The 27,526-nt window shown below is 35.2% G+C and overlaps 2 protein-coding genes and 1 pseudogene across 8 annotated transcripts; all 3 read left to right on the top strand.

Annotated features, from left to right (window-relative positions):
- Positions 1–1,280: 1,280 nt before the first annotated feature.
- LOC114747709 (protein ENHANCED DISEASE RESISTANCE 2-like) lies at positions 1,281–10,094 on the top strand. Of its 3 annotated transcripts, XM_028936053.1 has the most exons (21): positions 1,281–1,734; positions 2,760–2,834; positions 2,946–2,999; positions 3,073–3,138; positions 3,219–3,280; positions 3,441–3,571; positions 3,646–3,692; positions 3,764–3,864; positions 4,720–4,815; positions 4,918–4,982; positions 5,094–5,165; positions 5,415–5,561; positions 5,688–5,995; positions 7,083–7,146; positions 7,233–7,408; positions 7,745–7,846; positions 8,445–8,495; positions 8,582–8,725; positions 9,210–9,305; positions 9,510–9,611; positions 9,793–10,094. In XM_028936053.1, exons 1-21 carry the CDS (start codon positions 1,582–1,584, stop codon positions 9,883–9,885), a joined length of 2,205 nt encoding a protein of 734 aa, XP_028791886.1. In that variant the 5' UTR covers positions 1,281–1,581; the 3' UTR covers positions 9,886–10,094. The 3 variants fall into 3 exon arrangements, with proteins under 3 accessions (XP_028791886.1, XP_028791887.1, XP_028791888.1); XM_028936054.1 differs by lacking the exon at positions 2,760–2,834; XM_028936055.1 differs by lacking the exon at positions 1,281–1,734 and having other exon boundaries at positions 3,250–3,280.
- A 4,012-nt stretch (positions 10,095–14,106) lies between these two features.
- On the top strand, positions 14,107–20,627 carry LOC114747707 (protein-tyrosine sulfotransferase-like). Of its 5 annotated transcripts, none has more exons than XM_028936050.1 (14): positions 14,107–14,373; positions 14,658–14,796; positions 14,915–14,974; positions 15,050–15,215; positions 15,315–15,386; positions 15,781–16,069; positions 17,230–17,370; positions 17,894–17,998; positions 18,111–18,252; positions 18,507–18,553; positions 18,642–18,701; positions 18,802–18,921; positions 19,203–19,334; positions 20,231–20,467. In XM_028936050.1, exons 3-14 carry the CDS (start codon positions 14,926–14,928, stop codon positions 20,357–20,359), a joined length of 1,452 nt encoding a protein of 483 aa, XP_028791883.1. In that variant the 5' UTR covers positions 14,107–14,373; positions 14,658–14,796; positions 14,915–14,925; the 3' UTR covers positions 20,360–20,467. The 5 variants fall into 5 exon arrangements, with proteins under 5 accessions (XP_028791883.1, XP_028791882.1, XP_028791884.1 ...); XM_028936049.1 differs by having other exon boundaries at positions 14,909–14,974; XM_028936052.1 differs by lacking the exon at positions 14,658–14,796 and having other exon boundaries at positions 14,108–14,373; positions 14,909–14,974; positions 20,231–20,281; positions 20,432–20,627.
- Positions 20,628–22,762: 2,135 nt separating this feature from the next.
- On the top strand, positions 22,763–26,026 carry LOC114747708 (GATA transcription factor 11-like; annotated as a pseudogene).
- The last annotated feature ends 1,500 nt before the right edge of the window (positions 26,027–27,526 follow it).

The raw sequence follows: 27,526 nt of genomic DNA, 5'->3' as shown, positions 1-27,526 counted from the left end.
AAGTATTAATTTTTAAATAAAATGTTAATATTACTTTAACAAGAGTAAGTCGGACCACCATTAAGGACGATAATTTAATAGACTTTTAAACTAGTCAAAAACGGGTCAGCCGACCTTAATTAACAGATGAACATGTTATTCTACACGTATATCAAATTACCTTCAAATATCTTTGAGACCTGTTTGTAATATCTCGAATTCAGAATATTTTAAAGTCGATTTTCTTAATCCTTTGTATAGTGTTCTATATTACTCTTGTTACTTGGCTCTTAGCAGTGTACGAGAAGACACTTTCAATTAATTAAATATATATTTATTTTCTATTCGAAGAATACATTGTACTGGCTAAATTAGTTAAGATATATTTGCTCTCAAGTCGTTGGTTAACCCAAACCATTATCTTTTAGAACGCGTAAAATGATTCTTTTGATTAAAAAAATACATTCATCGAGACTAACTTGACTGTTATTATTAATATTTAAACTTGAGTGGATTAGGCAACAAGCTGCTTTGCCTTGCACCCCTAATTCCCAATCATTTGATGTTTAATTTTACTAATATTTTCTTTCTGTTCCGTGCGTTTTCCTCCCAATACCCTTCGGTGGAATAATAACTTTTTCTTTTATGACACGAGCTTCTCTCTCAAGATAACTGTATAAATCTAATACAATTGAATTATAATTTTTAAAAGGGCATATTCTTTTTATTTCGGTCAATAATTCTTAATTCGTGCCCATCATGAAAAAAGCGGACCTGTGGATAATTATTAATTAAATTTTATTGTAAAATTTGAGAGGATAATTGTGTCTCACGTTACGAAGCTTCGCACATAATAACAAACAATACAGCAATCACGATGCCTTTGCCGTATCAACCCAAAAACAAGAAAAAAAAAACCAAAAACAAAACAATTTTTCAAGTATTCTTCCGGTTTTAAATATATAACTTATTTTATAATGTAATTTGTATTATAAAATAAATTTTATATTTATGATCGGAAAAGTATTAAGTGTTATCTTTTTGCTTATTATGCTGATGTTAATAAAAATAGAGCATATAAAATAAAATCTAAATCTAAAATTGTTTTTTGGCTCTAACCTAAATCTAGATTGAAAGATTATTATTATTATAAATAAAATAAATGAACAAGGGGATGGTAAGGGGGCAAGTGGCGACATACGATGCAAGAAGGGAAGGATAATAATGTCATTTCGTCGCGTGATTACTTGACGGGCGATCTTTGTCTCATATGCGAATCAATTGAGCTGCGCCTCAACCTCAAGGCTTTCCACGCGCCACAGCAAAATTTCGGAGGGAGAGATTTTCACATTTCACCTGCAATTCCAAAGAGGTGCCACTACTCCTTCTGCAATACGCCCGACCGATTCTCTGAATCCCTTGGCTGGGATCAGAGGATCGATATCTCCTTCATCACCCAGTTTATATTAATGATTGTCTTCACTTCTGAATACTGAAAAACCCGGGAAGGAAGATCGCAATCTAGTTCTGCTTGAATCTTGACTGAGAATTTCTGGAAAGAGATATCAGAAGCGGGTCTTCTGAGCGTGAGGGTTTCTAAGAATGAGTACTCCCCAAAATGATGGAAGAATGGAGGGTTGGTTGTATCGTATACGCTCTAACCGCTTTGGATTGCAGTTCTCGCGAAAACGCTACTTCGTCCTCGACGGCCACCTTCTTAAGAGTTTCAAATCTGTTCCCAGTTCAAGCAATGAGGTTCATCCTCCTCTTCGATATATCCTTGCTTTCTTCTTTGATCCTGCCCATTGCTCGGACTCCGGGAGTTTCGATTCTTGCTGAAACGCTAATGAAGCTGAACCAATTTTCTAAACATAATATCATTTAGTTTTCGCGGCTTTGTTAGCAAATGTTATAATTTTTTCTTTCCACTAGCATTAGATTGTTCGACCGGGGGCTGCTGCTTCTTGTTGGACACTAATTATTATAAGTTGACTGGCTGACTAGAAGAGAACACGCATGCGCGCGCGCGCGCGCATGGCTGAGTGATTGGATCATTTTGTTTTGGTTTATTCAGAACTGCATGCAAGATATATTGAATTGGCTTTTGAGATTTTCATTTTTGGTAAGACTGTCATTCATTTCAGAGGGAAACGATGTAATCGGTTCATAAAACCTGTCTCTGTGACAAAACAAAAATCAGAGGGACATGTTATTCTTGTTTTATATATAAGGTTCTTATGTCCCCAAAACACCTTGGGTGCCAATGCTGTACACTCATGCCTGTACATGCATCTGTCTACAATAACCCTAGATGATAAGACTAAGATAATCGCATGTCAAATTCTGAAGTTTTGAGCCTACTTTGGGAGCCCTCATATCAATCTATCCCCTAAGACGATGTCTGACAATGGCCGAGTAAGGCAAACAAAAATCTTGCAGAAGTTGAGTCAGGCTTACTCATTTTTTGCTTTTTTGGTGAGAGAGTTATGCTTGCTCTGTTTGCACAGGAGTTTGATTCCAGAGAGTAATTACATGATATTTTCTCGTCATGACATCAACCAGCTACTTTTCATGTATTTCTCAATCCTCATCGTTATCTTAATATAAACTGAAAAATTTGACTTTAGTACCAATACTTCATTATCCATGTTTGAAAATGAAGGTGCAGACTACTAAATTTGATATCGACCTTTTATATGAGGTGTTATAATTAAGTTTTTGTTCTACTTGATAAGTTTGAGGAAGTGAAACCTTTTTTTCTTCTTAAAACTGTTTGTCAGGATCCTCTTAGAAGTGCTGTTGTAGATTCTTGCATACGAGTCACAGACAATGGAAGGGAAAGCATTAACAGAAAAGTATAAGCATTATTTCTTTGTGGTTTAATGATGATATTTGTCTCCACTTTCTGTTCAAATCAATACGCACTATTGACATATGCTTAATAGTAATTCTTTGCACAATTGCAGGTATTCTTCATATTTACTCTTTACAACACCTCAAATCACAGTGACCAATTAAAGGTGAGATCACTATTAGGCTAAAAATTTTTTATTTGAAATTTTAAAGCTAAATCTTATAATGTGCATGTTATAGTTAGGAGCAAGCCGCCCTGAAGAAGCAGCAAGATGGATTCAATCCTTTCAGGAAGCATCGTTAAAGGTACAAGATTTCACAAGCTTTCAAGTCCAAAATGAATCTTCTTTGTTAAAAATAGAAACTTTTGCTATGAATGTGTGCAGCGTGCTCCTGATCTTGGTGATATTCCTGTAGCTTGCTCTAAGAGGAGATGGCAGTCATTTAGGTAAAGCAACTGAATTTTACATGCAATGTGCAAAACACGTCCTGAATGGAAAATTTCAAGACGTCTGAAATGACAACTTTGAATTATTATTCGCTTGTGACGTCATCTTGATATTTTTATTGCATAACCCTTAATACTACTGGTGTTTCTATGTTTACAGATTAGGTGGTTCTAGCAGGAAAAGCCGCTCCAATTCTTTAGACTGGACTCTTTTTTCTTCTACAAATTTGGATCCCATGACATCTGATGTTGTTGCTCCTTCACCCTGGATAATCTTTGGTTGCCAAAACGGTAAAAGTTATAATTCAGCTTTTGCGGATTGAGGCAGTTAAAATTATGCATACATATTCACGGGTGTTATGCAGGTTTGCGACTATTTAAGGAAGCAAAAGATAGAGATTCACATGGGAAGGTTGGCAAATTTTCTGTTCACTAATTGCTTTATAAAAAAATTCGAGTTATTGAATATGGTCTTATCTCCAGAAGTGGGATGATCACCCTGCAATAATGGCCGTTGGTGTGGTTGATGGGACTTCTGAAGCCATTTTCCGAACACTTATGTCACTTGGTCCTTCAAGATCAGAGTAAGTCCATTAAGCGCATGTGATAATCTTGCAGTGGAAATTTTTATTCTTCCTTTCCATTCAACCCTTAATTCTCCCATCGTCTTTAACAAGGAGATATAATGTTATATTGATGGGATGCTTTGTAATTTGAAAGCAACTTTGAGTTGGTATGCAGACATGCGATCTTAGGGTAATGTCCGTATTTTTCTTGTTATCACTTTTGAACTCAAATTTTTAAGCGTGAAGCAGCAGTTATTTCATGTATCCTCAACATCTCACTTTTGCACAATTTTACTTTATGGAGGTCATATTTGTTGGAATTCCAAAGATGACAATGAAAGGAGGTCGAATGTGCTTTCTTGTCGATCATTATGCCCATAGCCAAATACAAAATAAAGGGCCTTGCTTATGAAACTAGTGTGGCTATATATGATTACATGTGAGAATTCAATCAAGCGCAAATAATAAATGCAAACAATTAGACATAGTTTTGTTACGTTGTGAAAGAGTCAGTACTGAGTAGTATGATCATGTTGATCAGCGACTGTGAAGGCAAAACTGAAGTCCAAACAATCTTTTGAACCTTGGTTGTCAGGCTTGTTTTGCATAGCCATATTATTGAGGTCGTCATTACTACCATTATATATTATTACATGTGAGAATTCAGGCAAGCCCAAATAATAAATACAAACAATTAGACATAGTTTTGTTTCGTTGTGAAAGAGTCAGTACTGAGTATTATGCTCATGTTGATTGGTGACTGTGAACGCAAAACTGCAGTGCACACTATCTTTTGAACGTTGGTTGTCAGGCTTGTTTTGCTTAGCCATATTATTAAGGTCGTCACTATTACCATTATATATTTAACTGCAGATGGGATTTCTGTTTCTTCAAGGGGAGTGTGGTTGAGCACTTGGATGGTCACACTGACATTATTCACAAGCAGCTATATAGTGATTGGTTGCCTTGGTAACACCCAAGCTTTCATTATATGTGCCCATACTTGATTTGAGGCCATAACCTTGTCTTTTCTTAGTAGAAGTTTTATTCTTGTTGTATCATGCTTCATAGGGGAATGAAACGGAGAGATCTATTGTTGCGACGTTATTGGAGGAGAGAAGATGATGGAACTTATGGTAGTTTTTATTTGTGGAAAAATTTGATTGAATATATATGTAAAGTTTGAGAACATATGCTATTTGAATGCAAGTAATTTATTCATTTATTTTTGGTTTTCCTTGTCACAGTTATCCTATACCATTCTGTGTTTCACAAGAAGTGTCCCCCTCAGAGAGGCTATGTCCGTGCCTGCCTTAAAAGTAATGTATGCTTGAACAATAAAATTTGTTAATATTTCTGTGCCATATTATTTTCTTGTATTGTGCTCAGTTTTAAATGGTTTTCAATGATAATCACCATTGTCACCATCTTATCCAATTATGTAAACTTGAGGATGTCTGAATTTGTCCTTTTAAATCTTTGGTGTCTTTGGAGTTTCTCGAGATGTCCTATGTGAATTATGTTGAATTAAAGCAGTTGGGAATGACAACCTGCATATTCTATTTCAGGTGGAGGTTATGTTATATCACCAGTGAACAAAGGAAAGCAATCTGTTGTAAAGCATATGCTTGCTATTGATTGGAAATTCTGGAAGTCTTATCTAAAAACTTCGGCAGCCCGTTCCATAACTATTCAAATGCTTGGGAGAGTTGCTGGTTGTTTCTTGTCTATAAATTTTTCTTACACGTTACTTTTGTTCATTATATATAACTGGATACCCCATATCCAAATTTGGAGGATTAAGATTGTGTTTTAATTGTTTATTCCTCTTGCATTTGCAGCTCTGAGGGAGTTATATAGAGCGAGAAAAGGAAATTGTTCTTCCTCTGATTGTTCATCTGGAGAGTTGACAAGAAGAGTCAGGCTCCCTCTGAAGGAAGGGGACAACAACTTCAATATCCAAACACAGACAGAAAGTGAGAAAACTTATGCTGACACGGATGGGGAAGTGGATCAAACACAATCAGAGCATGCAAGCCTTGTTAGTCTAAATGACGCAGATGATGAATTTTTTGACGTTCCAGAACCATCGGATTGTGATGATTCAGAAAATGGATGGACACCAGATTGTAATCACAAGAAGCTCCAGGTAAAAAGCTATTTAGAAATAATTTTGTTCTACTGAACATTGAAAAAAATGATGAAATCATGTCCCTGATGTGATTCATATTTAATCCTGATATTTATCATCATATTTCCGTCAATATGCATTTGGTAATGGTTAATCAATGCTATAAAATGGGCTGTCAAATGCCATTAATTGTTATCGATCTGGAATATCTGCAGGATCATTTAGAAAATATTGCTTGGCTTTACTGAAAGTAAAACATTGGCATCAATGGACTGTCAAATGACACTAATTGTTAGTTCTTATTTTTATTCTAAACCATGAACTTGTATAATAGTCAGAGATTTGATAGTTCTAATTTTTTATTTTTTTGAAAACAAGACTTAAGCCACCCAACTATTTGTTTCGAGTTGCCCACTAATCTGTATGACTATTAAAAACTAGAAAATGAATTCTTCAGATACTCCCAACATGCATCATTGTTGCATCTTATTAATATTTGTTCCGAGCTTCTTTCTTTCTTATTTCCATGCCTAAAACCATGTGAATTTCTTAAAATATTTTTAAATCTCAATCTCTAGGGCTGATACAGGAGGGCCTTTTCATTCACCACGTTGTCTTAGGCAGAGAGAAATGTGGTGACTTCCTTGCAATAGCACGTCTTATTTGGTCGTTTTCTGAAAAGTAATTACAATAGCCGGTCTTTCAATTTAACTGCAGTTGTGTAATTGTTTGTTTCTCCCCAATTCTCTTCATCTTATTATCTCAGTTTTTTATCTGTTCTTAGATGGCTTATATGTGATTTTACGCATTTTTGTTTAGTCTTGCATTTTAGCTTTTTATCTTGTTGAGACTCACTGGGTGTTTATTGCAAAGATGCTCAGCATGGTGAGATTCAAACTGTTGCTGCACAACTGATCATATTTTAATTGCGTGTCTCATAATGCATGCAATTCACTCAACAGTTTTATTTTGTTGGATTCCCCTCCGTCCTCACCCTATTCCTCCTTGATATTCTTTGGGATCATGTCATTTTGTTCAGAGTGATGTTAATTTCGCAATTTGCTTGATATGTCTCCGTTTGTTCTTGTGAATCTGAGAATCTCAGGAAAGTCGTCATCCCAAATTATCAACTGCTGCTAGTTTTGTGAAAAGATTGCATGACCTCGCAGGTGACTAGTATTACTTTTGATTGCATATCACCATTATATATGGTTTTCTTCAATGATTAACAATGCCAAGAGGTAATGTATTGCAGTTCAAAAGAGGGGCTATGTGGACTTGCAAGAGATGATCAGGGAAGAAAGTGTCCCTTGCTCCTATGGTTCCACACTTCCAAAAGATCCTACATGTACTGTACTTTCCAGTTGGATGGAAGCAGATCCTTCTACTTTCTTGATTCGTGGAAAAAATTATCTGGAAGACCGTCTGAAGGTACATGTGGCAACGATGCATTGCTAATTAAAATATTAGGCGGAAAAGCACTCGGTGCATTGCTGTTGTGGCCAAGTTGTCCCCTTGCGCATTTTGTTTTACTGTTATCCATATTGTTACTTGACTCTCGTAGGGCAGTCAAGTGCCAGATTTTGTCTATCTTATATATCTACACAGTTCAGATGCTTTAATTAAAGATAATGACCATTCTTGGTTCTGTTGTTGACATCATTCCTATTCTCAAACTTCTGCGTTCTTTCAAACTAGAGGTGAAATGACTCTTTGAAGGACCATAGCTTTGTGTTGTACTTACCTCTTGGTGGTGCTAATGAATAGGTTAAAGCAAAGGGAACCTTGATGCAAATGGTTGGTGCAGATTGGCTTAGATCTGACAAAAGGGAAGATGATCTTGGTGGTCGTCCTGGGAGCATTGTGCAGGTTGACTTTCACCTTGTTTTTCTGGTAGGGCTGGCAATATAGGCCAACCTGTGGGGTACGGGTTGACTTGTGGCAAGTTGAGCCCGTAGCGGGTCAGGCTAAAAAGGCTTGTTTGAAGGCGGGTTGGTGGGTTAGCCTGCCAACCCGCTAACACTTATTTATTTTTATTATTATTATTTTTTATACAATATCCAAAAATAATAATAAAATTTTTGTTTTTTCTTGAAAGTATTTGATTGAAAGCACCAAATAAATTATATAAGTATTTTTTAAAATTTTTTAGATAGAATATAATATATAATAACATAATAATAATTAAAAAAGTTTAAAAATAAAAAATAATAAATGCACCCGCAGGCTAACCTGTGATGGGTTATAGGCCAGGTGGTACGGGTTAAAAAAGCTCGTTTACTGGTGGGTTGGCTTTTGGCCAAACCTAACCTGCTATTTTTGGCGGGTTGGCGGGTTGGACCTGCGGGTTCAACCCATATTACCAACTCTATTTTCTGGTTCTTGATGTTGGTAATGTTGAGCTCTACATTAGCAGCTTGTGGTTTACATTAAAAGAAGACCAACTTGATCAAGCTTTTACTTGCAGAAATATGCTACACAGGGTAGACCTGAATTCTTCTTCATTGTAAATATTCAGGTTAGTTACGATTTATATATACATATATATATTTCTTAATATATTTTTGCTGCTATAACACTAATTGGGCTGTTTCTTTTGACCAGGTTCCAGGTTCTACGACATATAACCTTGCACTATACTACATGATGAGTGCCCCTATTGAAGATTCTCCTTTGCTAGAGAGTTTTGTCAAGGGTGATGACGCTTTTAGGAATTCAAGATTTAAACTTATACCATACATCTCCAAGGTTAGCAAATGTCATACTGGTACAATCTACTCGTTTGCAGTCAAATAGCTCTTGTATATATAGAAGCTTGAAGATATACATTCTCTTCTTTCCATCATATTGCAATGTAAACAAAAACAGTTAATGATGCATCAAGCTTTACAATTGCATGAATCTGCGTAACTTAAATCTCAAATCATGTTGGAATTCTCTGGGGCCTCTATCATGCCCCTAGGTTTTGTTTAAAAAAAAAAAAAAAAAAATTCGTTCAATGGGAATGTGCTTTATTTTCTTCCTAGACTCCATTTTTGGCTTAGTTCTATCCAGTTACTCAATTTGTGGTGTTGCTCTTCGTTAGATTTCTTTTTCACAGTGGTCCTATACTGTGACATAAGAAATCGTTTAAAGAGATTTTATTGCAGCATCCTTTGTTTAAGAGGAAAACTTCACATTCTTTTTTCATCTGTCTTTCCCATGGAATGAGTCATGACGATCCTGCTTTCAGGGTTCATGGATAGTAAAGCAGAGTGTGGGGAAGAAGGCATGCCTTATTGGTCAAGCTCTGGAAATCAATTATTTCCGGGGAAAGAACTACTTGGAGGTAATTATGCGTTAATAAATACTCAAAATGATTAGTTCATCATTAAATGAAGATATTCATTATTTAGAGCTAGAATTTGCGAATGTTTTCCCTGTCTTGATGCGGTACGCATAGAACATTACACAGCCCAAGGGGTTATGCACTAGACATATAACCTCGAATCATCTCACATTCTATGTTTTAAATTCATGCCAACAATTTCAGCTTGGAGTTGATATTGGGTCATCAACTGTTGCGAGAGGCGTTGTGAGTCTTGTACTGGGCTACCTCAACAATCTGGTTATTGAGATGGCATTTTTAGTACAGGTAACACCATCACTGTAAATTCACCGATGTTCTGAGGTCTGACTAATCTCTTGCGAATTTCGTGGGGGTAGAAAAATTTGGTCAAATCTGTGCTTCTGTAATTATAATGTTGCTGTCTTCTGGATTGTCTTTCTTTTGCTATGTCATGATCATGCCGTAACGGCCTGTATATTTTGCTCAGGGAAACACGCGCGAGGAGCTCCCTGAGTATCTTCTTGGAACCTGTCGTCTTAACCATCTTGATGCCTCCAAATCCGTCAGCTTGAAGCCATGAATTTTTTTTTTTTGGATCGCAATATGTATATAATTGATTAATTTCATAATTGAAATTAAAAAATTTTTTAAGGGGGAAAAAATAGATTATTTTCTCTGATGATAAATTACTAGAAGCCATTATTTCATTCAATCGGATTGAGTCTTGCGGCGGGCTGTATTGCCAAAGCTTTGGTAAGATGGGGGAATGCTATTTGTAATATCTATACGCTACACTGGTTTGGTAGAAGTTTATATTTCAAATGCGGTATAGATGATTTTATTCTTGTCTCAGCATCGATATTCTTACTCTCCTTGCACTTAGTATTTTGAGAGTAGAGATTATTAGGACAAATTCATAGTCTCAAACATACTTGGATTTCTTTGGTTTTTTTTTTGTTTTAAAAATAATTTATCTTAAACCCAACAAATTAAAATATACATTTTAAACACTAGATTCCAATTGTTCCATAAAAATTTATACATTCCACAATGTTTCTCAAGCTTAACGAACTCAATCAATTTTTTGAACCCATTTAATTCGAACTCTTAGTGGCTGTTATCTTTGTTCGTTGTAATTTTAATAGGGAAAAATGACGAAAAATCCCGAAATTGTGAAATTTTAATTTAGGCATTTAATACTTTAAAATCTCAGGGAAGGAAGTAGTTTTTCAGTTGATATTTTATAAATGTAGTTAAATAACTGAACTGTTTTTATTTTAAAAAAGTTTATTAACAAGTTGTGAATTGATAATAGAAAGTGTTGAATAACAAATGACAAGAAATATATTGACAATAACAAATTATTTATTAACAAGTTATGAATTAGCAATGATAAATGTTGAATAACAAAATAATATATGTTAAGTATTTAGACTGAGATTTTAGTCATTTAACTATATTTGTAAAATACCATATCAGAAAGTATTTTTTCTCTTGAGATTTTGAAATAGTAGGTGCCTGAATCATCACAATTTTCAGTTTTTTTTGGGTATTCTTCCTTTTTAATAAATCTGGCAACTATGATTGAAGTGTAATGTAAAGAATGGTGCAATTATGTTTTTTTTTTTACCGTGCAATTACTACGTTGTTATGATCTTAGGACTGTTTTGAACAGGCAATTGTGATGAATTATTTGTAAGAAAAGGCTTTGTATTATGGGAAAATTTCACTGTAGGACTGCAGAAGATAATTAATTTCAAAGAGCTCCCAAAACTTTCTGAAACTTCACTGCAGGACCAAGGGGGCAAACTGATATTAATTCCACAAAGAAAATGACACTATTGCCCCTCATAATACTTATTGCAGGGTGACATGTAAATGGACTAATTTCAGTTGTAAATAAAGGTATGTATGTTGTAAATTGACTAGTCCCACTTGCAAATGGGCTCTCTCACACTTATTCACTCACAGGCACCTTTTTCAGGTGAATGAGGTGATATGTAAATGGACTAATTCTAATTGTAAATAAATGTATGTATGTTGCAAATTGACTAATTCCACTTGCAAATGGGCGTTCCCACACTTGTTCACTCACAGAAACCTTTTTCAGGTGAAGGAAGTGACATGTAAATGGATTAATTCCAATTGTAAATAAATATATGTATGTTGCAAATTGTCTAGTCCCACTTGCAAATGGGCTGTCCCACACTTGTTCACCCAGACACATTCTTCAGGTGAAGAAGGTAATATGTAAATGGACTAATTTTAATTGTAAATATATCTATACATGTTGTAAATTATCTAACCTCACTTGCAAATGGGTTCTCCCATACTTGTTCACATGAGGGGCAGTAGGGTCATTTTCTTTGTGAAATTAATATCAGTTTGCCCCCTTGATCCTGCAGTGAAATTTCAGAAAGTTTTAGGAGCTCTTTGAAATTAATTGTCTTCTGCAGTCCTACAGTGAAATTTCCCCTTGTATTATTGTACATTGGAGCCGGGGGGGATATCGACTCTCCGACTACAGTTGACTTAAATGACGTTCGGAGCGATTTTTAGGATATATTAGTGGGCCAGTATTTCTAGTTGTGTCGGATATAATAAATTAAAACAAAAGAATTTAGGGAAAATCACAAATAAAGATCTCTGAATTACTGAAATTACGCAGAGGTCACCTGAATAAGGAAAATTACCGTGAGGGACCCAATCTCATATTGTAAATATGAAATCTTGATGAAATGTCTGAAATGTCCCTCAGTCAAATGACAAGTTGACTATAAGAAATGACAAGTTCACTTTAACGGATAACAATTTCAGTAGATCAAATCACAACTTGATTGAAGGTATGCCAAATGATAAGTTGACTATAGAAAATAACAAGTTTACTTTAGCGGATGACAACTTCAATAGACCAAATTACAATTTGACTGAGGGGTATTTCAGACATTTCGCCAAGATTTCATATTTACAATATGAGACTGGGTCCTTCATGGTAATTTTACTTATTCAGGTGATCTCTGCGTCATTTTAGTAATTTGGGGGTCTTTTTTTGTCATTTTTCCAAGAATTTATAACTTAGAATTAAAGTTTCTTTTAAATTATAACAAAACAATTAAGTTAGGCTAATGATATGCTTGATTATTATTTTTAAGTAATTAAAAATAAAAATGTATTATATACCTATCAAAACTCTTTGATTTTGTACTAGTATTCCTGACATCTCAGTTAAATAAAAGGTTATATCAGATTAAATTATTTGTCCACTATTTCATTATCTCCACAAATGCAATTCTCTTGTACGTTAATATAATCTTTGGTTCTTTAAATTTATTCTTATTTTAGTTTTGATCCTTTAAATTTTAAATTATAGAAGTTTTGGTCTCTAAATGGGCAAAATAATAAAAAAATTTATTAGATTATAGGAATTGGTGTTACATATAAAAAGAAAGTTAAGGAACCAAAAATTATAATTCGAAACTTAAGGAAATAAAACCAAAATCAGGACAAATTTGAAGAATTAAAATTTAAATTAACCCTTATTTTTGTTATATATTTGATTATATTTCTATATTTTTAGTAAAGAAGTAAAAATATTGTTGAGTTAATGTCAATTAACTTAATCTTAGAGTGAATCATATTTTATTTAAACAGTATATTCGGAAAAAATTAATAAAATGAAAAAAGTATGCCCTCATCACTAACCAAAAGTCATGACTCCTCCGCCACGCCGATTCTGCGAATTGTATTTAACTATTTATAACACTTTTTCCCTCTTTTTATGGACTTGGCAACACTTATTTTGTACAAAAATATTAGAGGGTGTTTAAGGGACAGAATGAGATAAGAACGACCTCATCCCAATCCCATCCTGATAATCAGGATAGGATGACTTTTTCGTCTTATATCTCGTCCCGTCCCAATGTCCCAACGTCCCATCTCTTTTTTTTTTTTGAAGATTTTTTTATTTGAAAACTAACTAAATAAGAAGTGTAAAAATTTATAATAGAAATTATATAAGAAAAATAGATAACAATGAGAAAACAATAACAAAGAAAAAGTGTCTCTTGTAATCTTGAAGATGAAATATAAACAAGCCTAAAATATTCACTACAAAGAATATCATGTAACTCATATAAAAACAATTTATAAACAAATAAAGAATAATAATTGATAAATATTATTGCCAAAATACTATTATAGTGGTAAATAAAATAAATACATAACAACTAAAAATAAAGATAATACATTGGATCAGGACCGGGACAGGACACCTCTGTCCCACATCCTGTTTTGTCTCCAAACAATTTCATCCTGTCTCAAAAACTTTTGAGATAGGATTGTCTCGTCTCAAAGTGGTTGGGATAAGAACGAGATGCTGAAATAAACATAAATATATTGATTCAAATAATCCCATTGAAGGGTAATTCTAAAATAAACAACAATAAAGAGCTATATACACAAATTTTAAATATTATTATGATCTTTCCTCTCTATACTTTTTGGGCTAACACTTGCTCTTCATACTTTAAAATTTGTTCACGGCATGGCATGGGATCAAAATTAAAAACAGTTCAATTCAATGTACGCTATGCTGTTTTGAATGGGAAAAATGAAAAAAGAAAATGGGAAAAACAAAAGGAGACCTTCTGTGGATTTTATAGAATACTACTAATCAACATTAATATTGATAATAAGGATTTAATCAGAAAATTATGCCCTTCGTCTACAAAGTTTTCTTTTTTCCCCGTTTGGTCCCGCGATTTGAGAGTTGGGAAATCCTTCCCAGCTTCTTTTCGTCCATGAGGCCAGACGGAACTTCAGTCTCCAACATCGCTATTAAAGCAACCAGCTCCCGAGGAAGAAGTCCCTATAAAATCTAGGGTCATTCTCTTTCCCGGGAAAATTCTCGAACTTTACATTGGTTGGTGAGAAATTTCAGGACAGAGACTTTCAGTATCTGTGCTGCAAGGGGTGTTGTTGGTGGGTCCAAACTGACTGTGAGGTCTCTCTACTGAAGTCCCAACATTGTTTTGGAATTTATGAGCACGAGATCCTAAGTCTAATACAGGTAGGTCCATTAGTTGCTTTGATTCGTGTATTTCTTTTCCTCGAATTGGTGCGTGTCTGTGTGTTTCATTTCGTGCTCTGTTCTTGTCGTTGGTTTATTTAGTTTATTGTTTCAGCCATGTTATCTTGGTCTCGTACAATGTATTACAATCTTTTCATATTCATGAAACTGGAAAGTATTCTGGCTGCTTCATTGAATCCATCGCATTCTTGCCTCACCATTTCTGGCTGTTATATGCATATGGTGCTCCTTTAGCCACTGGTGTTTGGTTGGGCTTTTTTTAGTTTTATTGTTGCGTTGGTTTGGGTTCGGAAAGGAGTTACCAGGAAGTAGAGGGGGGAAAGGTTTCTTGAGCTGAAGTAGGAATGTGTTTGACTGGGATTTTCATTATGGGGAATCATTATGAGGTCTAACGATTTTTAGGTAGCAGCTCTTCCCTTAACCTGCAATTGGCTTGTAATTAATTGCATTTATCTATTTATTCATTTGTTGGTTCCTTTCGGTATTTTTCTTTCACGTCGATTGGCTCTAACAGGAGTAGGAGCTTTGTGGATGGATCGTACTCTAAAATTTTGTGTGTTGCTGATGCTTGTTGCGCTAGGTATCACATTTTCATGTTTAGTCTCTAGATTTTCTTTTCTTTTCTTTTCTTTTTAATGTTATTGTTTTCTTCTAGTGAATGCCTCTTTCACAAAACATGATTTTGGACGTTGCGAAAGAGCTGTTAGAAATTGGGCATACTCTTCACTTGACAAAGAAACCAGAGAGGATAAACACACACTAAGAGATTTACTATTTTTCCTCCACGTTCCAAGAACAGGAGGACGCACATATTTTCACTGGTAATTCGATAGAGTTCCAGTTATGTATCGGAAAAAGATAAGACCTGCATCATGATAAACTCATTGATCAATGCTTCTGGTGGTATGTTGTATCTGCAGTTTCTTGAAGAAGTTGTATCCCGGCTCTCTTGAGTGCCCTCGTTCTTATGATAAGCTGCGCTTTGATCCAAGGTTCCTTCTAACTTTTTATCTTACACTAAAACTATGTAATGCCATTGGAAAAGTCCATGCAATAAGATAACATGATAAAATAGACATTATAAATTTAAAATATCATTTAGGTTAATACTTTCATAGGCTATTATTTTCCAGTAAGTGTAACTAATATAATAGGCTTTTATTATATAACAGCTTCTATTCTATAGAATATTTACTGAACAAAACATTAACACTTCATTTTAAATTGTATGTATATCATCTTCAGCATATCAACTTGTTGAAAGCCACAGCCTTTCAACCATAGTATTATTCTAATGTTGATCCCATGTCCTGCGTGCGAAATCCATTAAATAATCTGTCAAACGTTACTTATCAATTGCTTGCTATTATTTTCGTAAATTTGCAGCAAACCTAACTGCAGGCTTTTAGTTACGCATGATGACTTTAGCATCACTTCAAAACTTCCAAGGGAGAGAACTTCTGTGGTTACCGTACTTAGGGATCCTATTAGTCGTGTTTTTAGTACTTATGAATTTGCAGTAGAGGTTGCGGCTAGATTTTTGGTCCACCCAAACTTGACATCTGCAACTCGTATTGCTGGACTCATGCGCTCTAGGACTAAAGGAGTAAGCACGCTTGATATCTGGCCCTGGAAGTATCTGGTCCCATGGATGAGGAAAGACCTATTTGATAGGGTATGTTCCTCGTTTCCTTGTATTTCTGGATGTTACCACTTGGTATATATTCTTTCCCGTCTTATACATGCAAGCTTATCTGATTAAGAAGTACATTGTTTTACTGTAACATATGAACTTGATACTTAGGGGTTGATGAAGGTTATCTATGCAGACACATAAATATACAGGCTTCCTAAGTTGATAAATTCAAGGCATCGGATTTGGCAAATAGTAAATGATGTGGCAACTAGTAAGAGAATTAGCATCTAAACATCTACATTTTCTTTTCTGAAAATGATTATTATTGAGATCATTGATAGCTGATGGCTTTTTCTCTTCTTTCTGTTAAGCGCTGATCATTGGCAAAGGAAGTTGGGATTAGAATGGTTCTATCTCTTTCCTTTTTCTGTTTCTCTGCTGATGATCCCCATGAATTAGGGACCTAATATAGTAACCTCCGTATTGGGTGTTAAATCTGTTGGTGAATTAAGATAAATACAAGAGCCATTTCACATTGGATCTTTTGTATATGGGGCAAATGTGAACTGAAACATTGACACACCACTTTACCAATTTCTCCTGAGGTTATGAAAATAAAAGGGCCTTACTATTGTAATTGAATATATGGCCGTTCTGCAAGGGGATTTTGTTCTGTGAGTGGATCTTTTTGTGAAATTTTATACTACCTACGGTCCTAATTATAAGACCTTGTTTGTAGTTTACGAAGTCTTATAATTAGGACCGGAGGTAGTAGTATGATTACTGTTGGACTATGATTGATTGCTATCTTTGCAGGATTTACCAAATGAAAATGGTTATATGGAAGACAAATATATTGAGGATATGATATAAAATGGATAATCCTGCCTATTTATGATAATCATAATCTATGAATGTGTGGCCCGGATTTTATTTGGAAAGAGTAATTATGAACATCCTGATTGGGTATCTCTTGAAGTTGATGACTTGCCTTTTTTGGCATGATTTTGGACGGACTCATGTACTTTTGAAGATGGAAATATCGGTCATTAGGGTACCCAAATAAAGGGGAGATAAATGCATTTATGGAGTAATTTAATTCTACTTCGTGACGCCATGTTGTCTGTTAATGTGTGAACTTCTAATTGGATGCAATTTCCGGTTTTGTTAAGTGATGTATTCTTCATTTTGTGAGACAGAGGGGTCTGAGGCAAAGTAGGGGACTACCTATCACTAAGAGCAATGATTCCTATGACATGGAAGAATTTGCAATGCCATTGCATGAATTCATTAATCATCCTGTGGCTGAGGATATTGTACATAACGGAGCCACGTTCCAGGTACTAGTATGTGTTTCTTTATCACTGTTGTCATCCTTGATTTCTTATAGATTATGAATTTTCCAACTACAACGTTAGTTATACTGCTTTCTTAAACAGTGATTTTATGGGAATACATCACTTGGAATCTTAACTTCTGCTCAGGCGCCATTGCGGGTGCAAAACTCCTTTATTGTTACCAACTTTGTTGTTGAACTAATCACGACTAACCACTCTCAGTTATGTGTCTTGTACTCTTATATGCCAAGGAATTTGAGTTGGATGGCATGTAAAAACCTTCTTCCAATATTTAAGTGGATAAATTCTCACCCTGTATACAATAGGCAACTAGCATAATGCTTGGCTAACATTGCAGGCATGGAGAGTTGATGATTTTAGTTATATATGTTATATCATGTGAATTTAACCCCTCAAATATATTTCAATGAGTTGAATTCTGGAATTTCCAAAACTTCATTGATGTTAGCATTTCATGTAACCAAGTTTTCATTTCAATTGTCTTGGTGGACTGTTCAATTGACAGGTTGCAGGTTTGACAAACAATTCTTATATAGCAGAATCACATGAAGTGCGCCATTGTGTACAGAAGTATAAGATTCTTGGCAAGTATGTGCTTCAAGTTGCAAAGGTAATAAAAAGGTTGCGTAGGTTGTGAATTTTGCTTTTGGCACCATATAAACAATCACCACTTCCTGGGTTCCTGTTATTGCATTTATGACATATGTTTGTAATTCTTGCAGAAGAGGTTAGATGATATGTTATACGTTGGTCTGACTGAGGAGCACAAAGAATCTGCCACAATTTTTGCAAATGTTGTTGGTGCTCAGGTGATATCACAGCTGAGAGAACCAAATACTAGCGTGACTGGTGTTGATAACACAGGTTAGTGTGATTTGTCAGGCAGTCATATGACATGTTACAGTATTTGGAGCATGATTAAAGCACCCTAAATCCCACATGCACTTGGATATGCCTATGCACATCACGGGGTCTAGGATGATCGGGGTGGGTTTATCAAGTATCTTCTCTTGCATTGAAAATTGGGGGACGTTTGGATGTTGACATTTCTAGTCCTTAATATATATTTTGCTAGATCTGTTTGGTGACATGGCATTGATCACGTACTTGTATTACAGGGCATAGTTCACTGTCAAATTCTGGACCTGATAACTACGAACATCAGGTAAGAAGCATCTCCTTCCACAAAGATACCTAGTCAATGAAGTTTAAATCAGGAAAACTTTCTTACTACGTGTCTTACTTCAAGACAGAATCACACCTTAGACAGCAGAGCCAGTGAGACTCCTTCAAACGAAGCAACAGAATCAAAAGTAGGCCTGTTTGCATAGTTTAGTTTTATTGGTGGACGTGCCAGATATTATCTGTTTCTTGTCTTGAGTAACAATTATGTGAATTGTCGATTGATTTTAGATGACTGTGGGAGACCTCATGGAAGCTTATGAAGACTGTGTTTCTAGTTTACGGAAGGCCCAAAGTCAACGGCGCACCTTTTCTTTGAAGAGAATATCTCCAGTGAAATTTTCAACAAAGGTAAGTTTATTAGTGTCAGAGGTGCATGGCATCATTTGGTGCACTGTTAACCATTCTGTCCGCATGAGTAGCTATTCCTGCTTGGTTCACTCTGAGAGGATTTAGACATCTAATAGTCACCTAGGATATGCATTTCTGGCATGGGCAGGCAGTTCTTGTATTTCAGGCTGGATGAAAATATATATTATCTGTACTTAGGTGAAATTTTCTATGGCCTGCTTCTGGCTTGTTGACTCGCAAATTGTAATGTGCCTCTTTCTAATGGCATTTGTATTTTCCAGGCACGCCTTCAGGTTTCTGATGAGGTTCTTCAGCAGATACGATTTCTTAATGACCTTGACTTAGAACTCTATGAATATGCAAGAGAGCTTTTCTCCAATCAACACAAAAATGTATTACAGAAATTCACTGAGGTACAATCTCTTCAGGGTTCGGATGTTTGAGTGCATTAGTCTCACAGTTGGATAATATGTGCATTGTGTGAAGTAGTTTTATCCCACGAGAAGGGTTCTATTGTTCGGTAGTAAATGCGTAATATGGAAAGAACAAACTCGTTAATTTGATTGAAGGCAGTATACTGCAAAATCTGGTGCACCTCATCTAATTGACTGCGTCATCATGGTTGCTTCTCCTTGTTCTCCCTTTATTTGCTTTATGAAGTTTGATATACTTCAGAATTTGTTTGAAATGAAGCAACTGAAAGCTTCATATATATATATATAGAGAGCGAAGTTCAATGAACACGGTTAGGGGCCACTACTAATGAATAATTAAAACTTCTTCCCATTTCCATTCAGGGTCTTCTGCGCAACATTTTAGACTAGAGCATCTGTAAACCAGAAAATAGGTTATTGAACTTGTCTTGTGAAAACTGAAAACCTGAGTCGGGGCAAGGAATGGTTCTCAAAGAATGCACTTTAAAAGATATCTAATGGGGATGAAAATAAGGAAGGCCTCAAGACTACTTAAATTGTAGGAGTAGTTTGCTGAAGCAAAATTAGCAGACATGCACATTCACAACGTGAAGGCATGATCTGGAATAACCGATGAATTTTGCATTTTTTATACAAAAATTCAATTGGGACAATGCAATGTGATGCCAAAACTATATTTGATGGTCTGCCGAAATATCACATCATTTCTATATCAGTCTCTAGTCGCCTCTAGTTGGGAGAAAAGAATTGAACTGTTTTTCGCTTTGATAAATAATACTTTAGAATGATTTTCCTCTTGGGAGACTCTATTAGTTAAAGTGGATCTTAACATGGTGGAGCTGTCGGTTATTTGATTCCTTTGTTGTATATTGCAGGAAAGATGGGAAAGCATGTCAAGCTTGGTGAACTGGAAGCTCCTTCCTTCGGTAATCCCTTTCGCCTTCCTCCTCTTGTTCTTTCTTATTGTAAATATGAGAAGAAGAATGTTGAAGGCTAAGATATAAATGTTATTCAATACTAAACATCAGAAAGTAAACATTGGGATACGGCTTGTCATTGTTATGTACCTTCGGGAGGTATGAGAGATCAGATATATCAAGTTTCACGTGCCAGATTGGTGAGGGCTCCAATGATTCAGTGCCACATAGCCTGAATGCAAATTTCATCTGTCTTTGGTGATATTCGCAGTTTACTTTTTCACTGTGACATTATAAAAACAATAGGCAAGATATATTTTTTTTAAAAAAAAGGTTTCATTTAAATGAAAACAGGCAATTCTCCACAATCTCTGATCGGATAGACTGCTTTTACGTGAGACCGACTAAAACCAGTTGAAAGAAGCAGTGTGAGGTGCATTGAACGACGAAGTCAAAGGTTATTAAATTCTTTTCTGGGAGAGATTTATCCTCAGAAACGAAATTTGTTCATGCATTGAAAAAGGGGAGCGAATGATTTGAGAGTTGATATGGGCGGAGGTCACCCAAGTGGCCAACTGCCCAACTTTCGCACAATGGACTCCTCACTTATCTCTTGGCGTATCACCAAACACGGTGGCCCCACCTTAAATTCCAATCCCTGAGAATTGTTAGGATGCGTTTGGTATACCCGAATGGGGAGTCGGGGGAGTGAGAAATCACCATACCTGTTTGGTAAGCTGGCTCTGACTCTCCTTTTTTTTTTTTTTTTTCCTTAACTTGTAATGGGATTTCAACGGAAGATGGAAAGAAAGAAATGGCCTTCCTGGTGAAGATGATGTTGAAAAGGAAAGGAATACATTATGAAACCTCACAAGTGTGGTGTGATTTATAAACTTAAAAGGGTTTTTCTTTTTAAGAAGCTAATTTTTTAGATTGGGCTTTTTCTTTGAACTTATATTCATCACAAAATGATTTTTAAAACTGTGCGGCCTTTCTACCTTGCTTTTCTCGTTTGGGGTCCAAAAGTTACAATCTACATTGCTTTTCTTTTCGGTATTTCTTGAACATTCTTTTCAAAAAACCAATGGAAGAGATTTTTTTTTTTTTTTGGATTATATCAGGGCAGGATTGAATCCGCAACACACGCATCCAACACACACCCACGCCACTCGGCCAAACGGCCAGTGGCAATGTAAGAGATTCTTTAAATATATTTATATAACAAACAGGGCATTGCCAAATCAATAATTCTCATTCATCCTGTGGGCACCGCCGGTGACGCCTCAATCATACATGTGTATGACACAAACATTCAAAATAAGTATTATTTGTTTTTCCTTTTTGCAGATCTATCTATTGGTCTTCAATAATTAATAATAATGTGCATAGATCCACATCTTATGCTCATTGCCTTCTCATTTGAACAGCCATCTTTATTTCTTCATTACATTTTTTAATGAGTTATATTTTAAAATTTATAAGTAACAAATATATGATTCATATCGATGGCCCCAAAAAAAAAATACAATTCATGTCAAGTTGTTATTACTATAGTGTATTATGCACATATGTAAATTCATCAATATTTATGTAACGTAAAAATTTAAAGGTAACTATTCATTATTCAAAGCATACGAATATTTTATCAACATATATAGAACGTAAAAATTATGAAAGGTTATGTTATTCCTAAATTATAAAAATGCGGCTTGTTTTTTAAACTCTATACATACAACATAGTTTTAATTTAGTAAAAATCATTATTGTTATTATAAAAAAATTATTTTTGGCCACAAAATAAGGACAAAAAAATTTATATTATTATTAGCCCTCTATGGAAAAATAATAATTATCTGTTATTATATAATTTTTGTGAAAAATTTTTATAGGTTATATTTGATACTAAATATAAAATTTCAATATATTTTGTTTCTCATATTTATTGTTTTTTAAAACTATTTTACTTAACTTATAAATTAATATATAATATAATATTATTAAATATATATAATTTAGAGGGATTATGTCATATTTATTATAGTTAATTATTTATTTAAATCTCAAATTAATTGAATAGGTTATATATTAAGTATTAGAGTTATTGCCTTCTAACTCCGGGCAACATATGCATCCAAGTTACTGCCATGGATAAATGAAATTTCAATAATGAATGTTTCCAAAATATCCCGCTTAAAAACATCATATTCACTTTTGTCTTGGGTTTAAAACTTAAAAAGAACAGGGGAACATTTTCTGCGTCGTCTCTTGGAAATGAACGGTGGATATCGCAGAGACCAAGATGAGGGCTTCTGCATCGTAGCGGCACAAAATGCATTCCTAATTTTATCAAATTCAAACAAAGAAAAAAAAAATCTTTTCTTTTTGACATTTTTTTTGCCTGAATTTTCTTTTTAACATTTAATCCTCACTCTATCCCCATCCTTCCCTGCGGGAATGAGTTTTCTGTTGTTTCCTGTGAAGAACCTTTTCTGACTTTGCCGTGACCTCCTCTGCACACCTGGCAATGCGCTTCTCTACTGTCTTTCGCTGAAGATTCCGTTTCAGAGGTCTTGTTCAAAGTTCTACCATATCTCTCTCTCTCTCTCTCTCTCTCTTTAATTAGAGTATTTTCTTTCATGTTATTCTGTAGGTGCATTTGAGTTAATTTCTATGATAGTCTCGTTGTATTTTCACATTCTCTCTAGCTCTTTTGGTTACGCTGTATCCCTGGGAGTTCAGCTGCATGCAGTTCATTTTTCTCTTGTATATTTGTCGTAAATGGAGGAATGGGGAAAGAAATGAAAAGGGGGGTTTTACATTATTGGCTTGCGTTAACCTCTAATTGGGCATATATGGGATGAGAATGAATATTGAACCCCAGCTTCCAGCATCTACGGCCTATTACATTTGAAAATAATATAATTTTCTGAATATGGTTTTTAATCACTTCTGCTACATTTTCTCTGCAACTAAATGGTGTGCTGGGGATATGACATGTGGTACTGAAAAGGCAATTTTCTTTATGAGCTGCCCTTTGTTAGAGGGGGTAAGGATTGTGATGGTTGCTTTGCTTATGACATGACCTGTCAAATTGATGTTTTCCGTGAGTGGTATTGGGCTATTGGCATATGATACGAGCCTAGTTTGTTTCTAGTAATTCCTATCACCTAAATAACTTACTGATTGTAGGATACTCACGGTTGGAACTTGGAAGTCCTTTTTTTGGGTAAATCCTCACTCCAGAAGCATGAACTTGTGGATAAAATTTTACCTAGTCTCCATTGCTGTATATTGTAAAACCATGTTTCAAGCGTAAATCTCATTTTCACTAACTAATTACATGAGAATTCCAACCGTGTGAGATAGCGTTCCCTTGATTCTTTGCTACCTTTGTTGTTATGTGCCACCTAATTAGACTTTTAAACAAAGATGCGTTATTCTTCTTATCTCTTTCTTGAGTTTTTTCTACCAAATATGAGCATAAAGTAACAGCATCTGTCTTTGATCTTCTTTTCTGTATAATGATAATATTTTGAAACAGGGTACCAGTAACATGAAGGATTCTTGGTTTTTTGACAAGAGTTTTAATGGCTTGCCGGATGAAATTTTTGATGATGTCATCAAATTTTTTGACTTCCCGCTGGAAGATGTGGAACCTAATGCTATGGAAGAAGATTGGGATGCCCAATTCAAACGCCTTGACGAGCCATATTTAGATGTTCTCTCCGGGTTGCCCTCTGAGCTGCATGATAAAACTCGGAAAGGCAATCCAAAACTTGAGAGGCTCTCTACTTCTGTGAGTTTTCTCCCCTTCTTTTAGTGTTATTTTCTGGCATATTGTTCCTTGCCTTGCAGTTATGTTCAGATGAAGTCCTGTGTTTATTTGAATGCGGTGTGCTAGTGTTTGGTGACTTAATTACGTACAGACTTGTGTTATCTGAAACTGAAACGAGATGAATGTAGTGATGTAGCAATTTGAAGGACTCATTCAGTTTCAGGTAATGACAGTTCTTGTCATTGAATATCCACATCAATAGTAGAACATTTGATTGGAATACTTTCATTTCTATATTGTGAATCTGAGAAAGATTAGAATGATTTTGTGTAGGAACTTTACCGCAAGCAGAGATGAATAGAGATTGTCAGAAAGACTTATTGGTAACCTATAGGTGGTTTTACTGACATAACATCCTATAACTCAACCCTTTGCTGAAGTGACCTCTTGGTAGCAGTCAGGGTAACTATTCATCAAAATCCTGCCTGCACAAGAAAATAGATTCACAGAGTGATGTTGGTGTAATTTAGGAAGGAAACATTGGGGAGATTCAAGTATTAGGGATTCAGTTTTCCTGTATTACTTACAGGGAGGATAATCAGGAAACCTTTTGTTGCAAGCTAGCTGTTTCTAACTGCGTTTTCAAGGGGTACCTTTACGCAAGTAAACGGTTGCTTGCTTTCATCTTAAACTGCCTCAGAATGTCCCGGAGAAGTTGTGACCCCCTGCCTCCAGCACTGATCCTTCATGTACCTAGAGTTGGAATTTATAGGTTTTGAACAAGAATAGGATGTAGAAACACGATGGTGATGTCTAACTACTGCTATCCTGGCTGCTGAAGCTACTTGTCCTGGCATATAGTATTTGTTGGTCAATGTTCTTAGGCGGGGGGAAAAAAGGAATGAGAAAGAACTAGCTTTAGCATGTCTGCTTTTAGAACGCTAGCTTTCCTCTCTTGTGATTAGCTCTGGGGATATACGTGCAAATGTTGGAAGAATTTATACTAGGTTCCTCTTTGGCTCATCACTATTTTTTTTTTTTTCCTGGGTTACATCCATTGATTTCCAGATAAATTACTTTCTTATTTATGTTGCATTTGATCATTTTTCTTTTGTTTTCTTGCGTATTTAATTATTTGGCATTGCAGCATTCTGAGATTTCGCCAATAGGAGGAGCGTCAGAGACTAGTAAAGTGACGTATGTCAAAAGCATTCCCAATCCAAAAGTCTCGTCCCACAGCAAGGATTTCCTCCAATTCCAAATCTACAGTCCAGTCTCTGTTTTTGAAAGCAGTAGTTCTTCATCAGGCGAGAATGCCTTTGATCAGCCTGTCATCCGAAAGCGAGCTCGCAGTAAACGCCGTCCTCTCTCAAGCCTCAGCCCTCTGTTCTCAGTTCCTTTCATCTCTTCTTCACAAGCTTTCCCAAAACCTCGAATGGCAGCTGCTGCTGAATCAGATTTTGAAACATTCCTTACTTGGAAACCATCGTACGGTCCAAAAGAGAAGCTGACAAAAAAGGATCTCTCTGTTCCCTCTTGTCATATTAATAGGAAGAGATCATCATTGCAGGAGTCAATCATCCCCAGAAAATGCACGCATTGTCAGGTTACAAAGACCCCCCAGTGGAGGGAGGGACCCATGGGCCCCAAAACCTATGCAATGCGTGTGGGGTTCGATACCGGTCCGGCCGCCTCTACCCTGAATACCGGCCTGCCGCAAGTCCAACTTTTGTAGCATCATTGCACTCTAACTGTCACAAAAAGGTCTTAGAGTTGAGAAACAGAGCTACCAGTGAAGCCGATAAATGTTCTATATTGCCTTTGTCTTCAAAACCTTCATGAAATTTGCGAGGATAATGTTATATTAGGGACTATTTTCAGAGTTAACACGGTAGTCTCAAGACAGAATCCTCCACGTGTATTGTTTTCTCATTGTTCGTGTAATGTTATGTCGTTTAATTAGCATCATTTTTTTTTTATGCAAGTTTGTTGAACAAAAGGTAATAGCACCGTTTGGTTGCAGGCTTGGCCATGTAGAAACTAGGTTATCTCGAATCTAATATGCATGAAGGGATTAAGGGAATGAAGGCAACATAACACAGCCTGCTTTACAAGATAATCTTTTTAAAATATGGTTCTAATATCAGCCGCGCGTGAATCTCTGCTAAATTTAATGCTCTTTCCTTTCCCTGGCTTTGAAATGAATTATAAAATTTTTCTTGGACATCTCCGTACTAAGGTTTTTGTCCAAATAAAAGAGCAACCTGGTAAAAAAATGATAAACAGTAAATAAGTGAGAATCAATAATTTGTTTTGATATATTGTATTAATTGGCCAGTGTCGTATTGATATTTTAAAACTAGAAAATGCTATAATCTTTCGGTAATCAAGCATTTTTATATCCAGGTTTAATTTGAAGGAAAATTATATCTGTAAAGAGACCAGAGAATGCTAGCTGGGTAGCCCAAACTGAATTAGGGAACCCAGCCCATTGTTTGTTTGCTGCAAATATGTCTACATGAACACTTATTGTCTTTTGTTGGGTTAAAAAACAGAGGATTTTAATTTAAGATTGTTATTCTTAGTTAACCAAAAAAAACTATGTGTGAACATTTTAAATTTTAAAAAGTTTTAATAGAAAATTGTTATAATTTAAGGTTAATATAATCTTTAACTCCTTAAATTTGTTTTCATTTCATTTTGGTTTCTTAAATTTCAAATCATAAGTTTTAATCCATTAAGGAGCAAAATAGTTCAAGTCTTTATTGATTTACAGGGGTCATGGTTTTAAATAACAGAAAACCTAAAGGATCAAAATCTATTATTTAAAAATTGAGGAACTAAAACTAAACAAGAACAAATTTAAGGGACCAAAAAAATTGTATTAACCCCATAATTTAAAATAATAATATTTCATTCTCTCTCTCCCCCTGCACTAACGTATGACATAATTGTAAAGCGGTAAAGCCTCGTCGGCATCTACGTGTTTTCTTTTTTTTTGGGTCAAAGCCAGCATCTACGTGTTTAGACAGTAAAAATTGAAAAGAAAAAAAAACAATGAAATTGAAATGAAAATGAGGGACTTTCGTCCGCTTAAAAATAAATAAATAAATCAATGAATGAATGCATAAAGTGTCCGATAGATCATGTAGTTGAAAATAAAAGAGCATCATAATATGGTCTCTTATTGTATTATTGTTATCAGTATGAAACGTCATACACAGGCTGGTGGACCCATGCGACCATTAAACTAATTGATGCTCCTTTTCTTTTAATATTGAAATTAAAAAGAAAAAAAATAAAATGAATAATGAAAAGGAAAATGGATGGGAAAAAAAGGTCACTACAGAGAAGATAACGGCGTTTTGGCCTCGTATGATTTTAAAGTTGTTGTGCAGGCTTATTGAACTAAACTAAAATTTTTTTGATGTCTAAAGTCTAAAATACCCTACATACTTAGATATTGATAATAAGGTATC

This window comes from Neltuma alba, unplaced genomic scaffold, assembly GCF_004799145.2.
Source record: "Neltuma alba isolate B1F8T4 unplaced genomic scaffold, ASM479914v2 tig00005418_pilon, whole genome shotgun sequence".
Lineage (NCBI taxonomy): Eukaryota > Viridiplantae > Streptophyta > Magnoliopsida > Fabales > Fabaceae > Neltuma > Neltuma alba.
The sequence above is the reverse complement of the archived record's forward strand: the minus strand, read 5'-3'. Positions and strand labels throughout refer to the sequence as shown.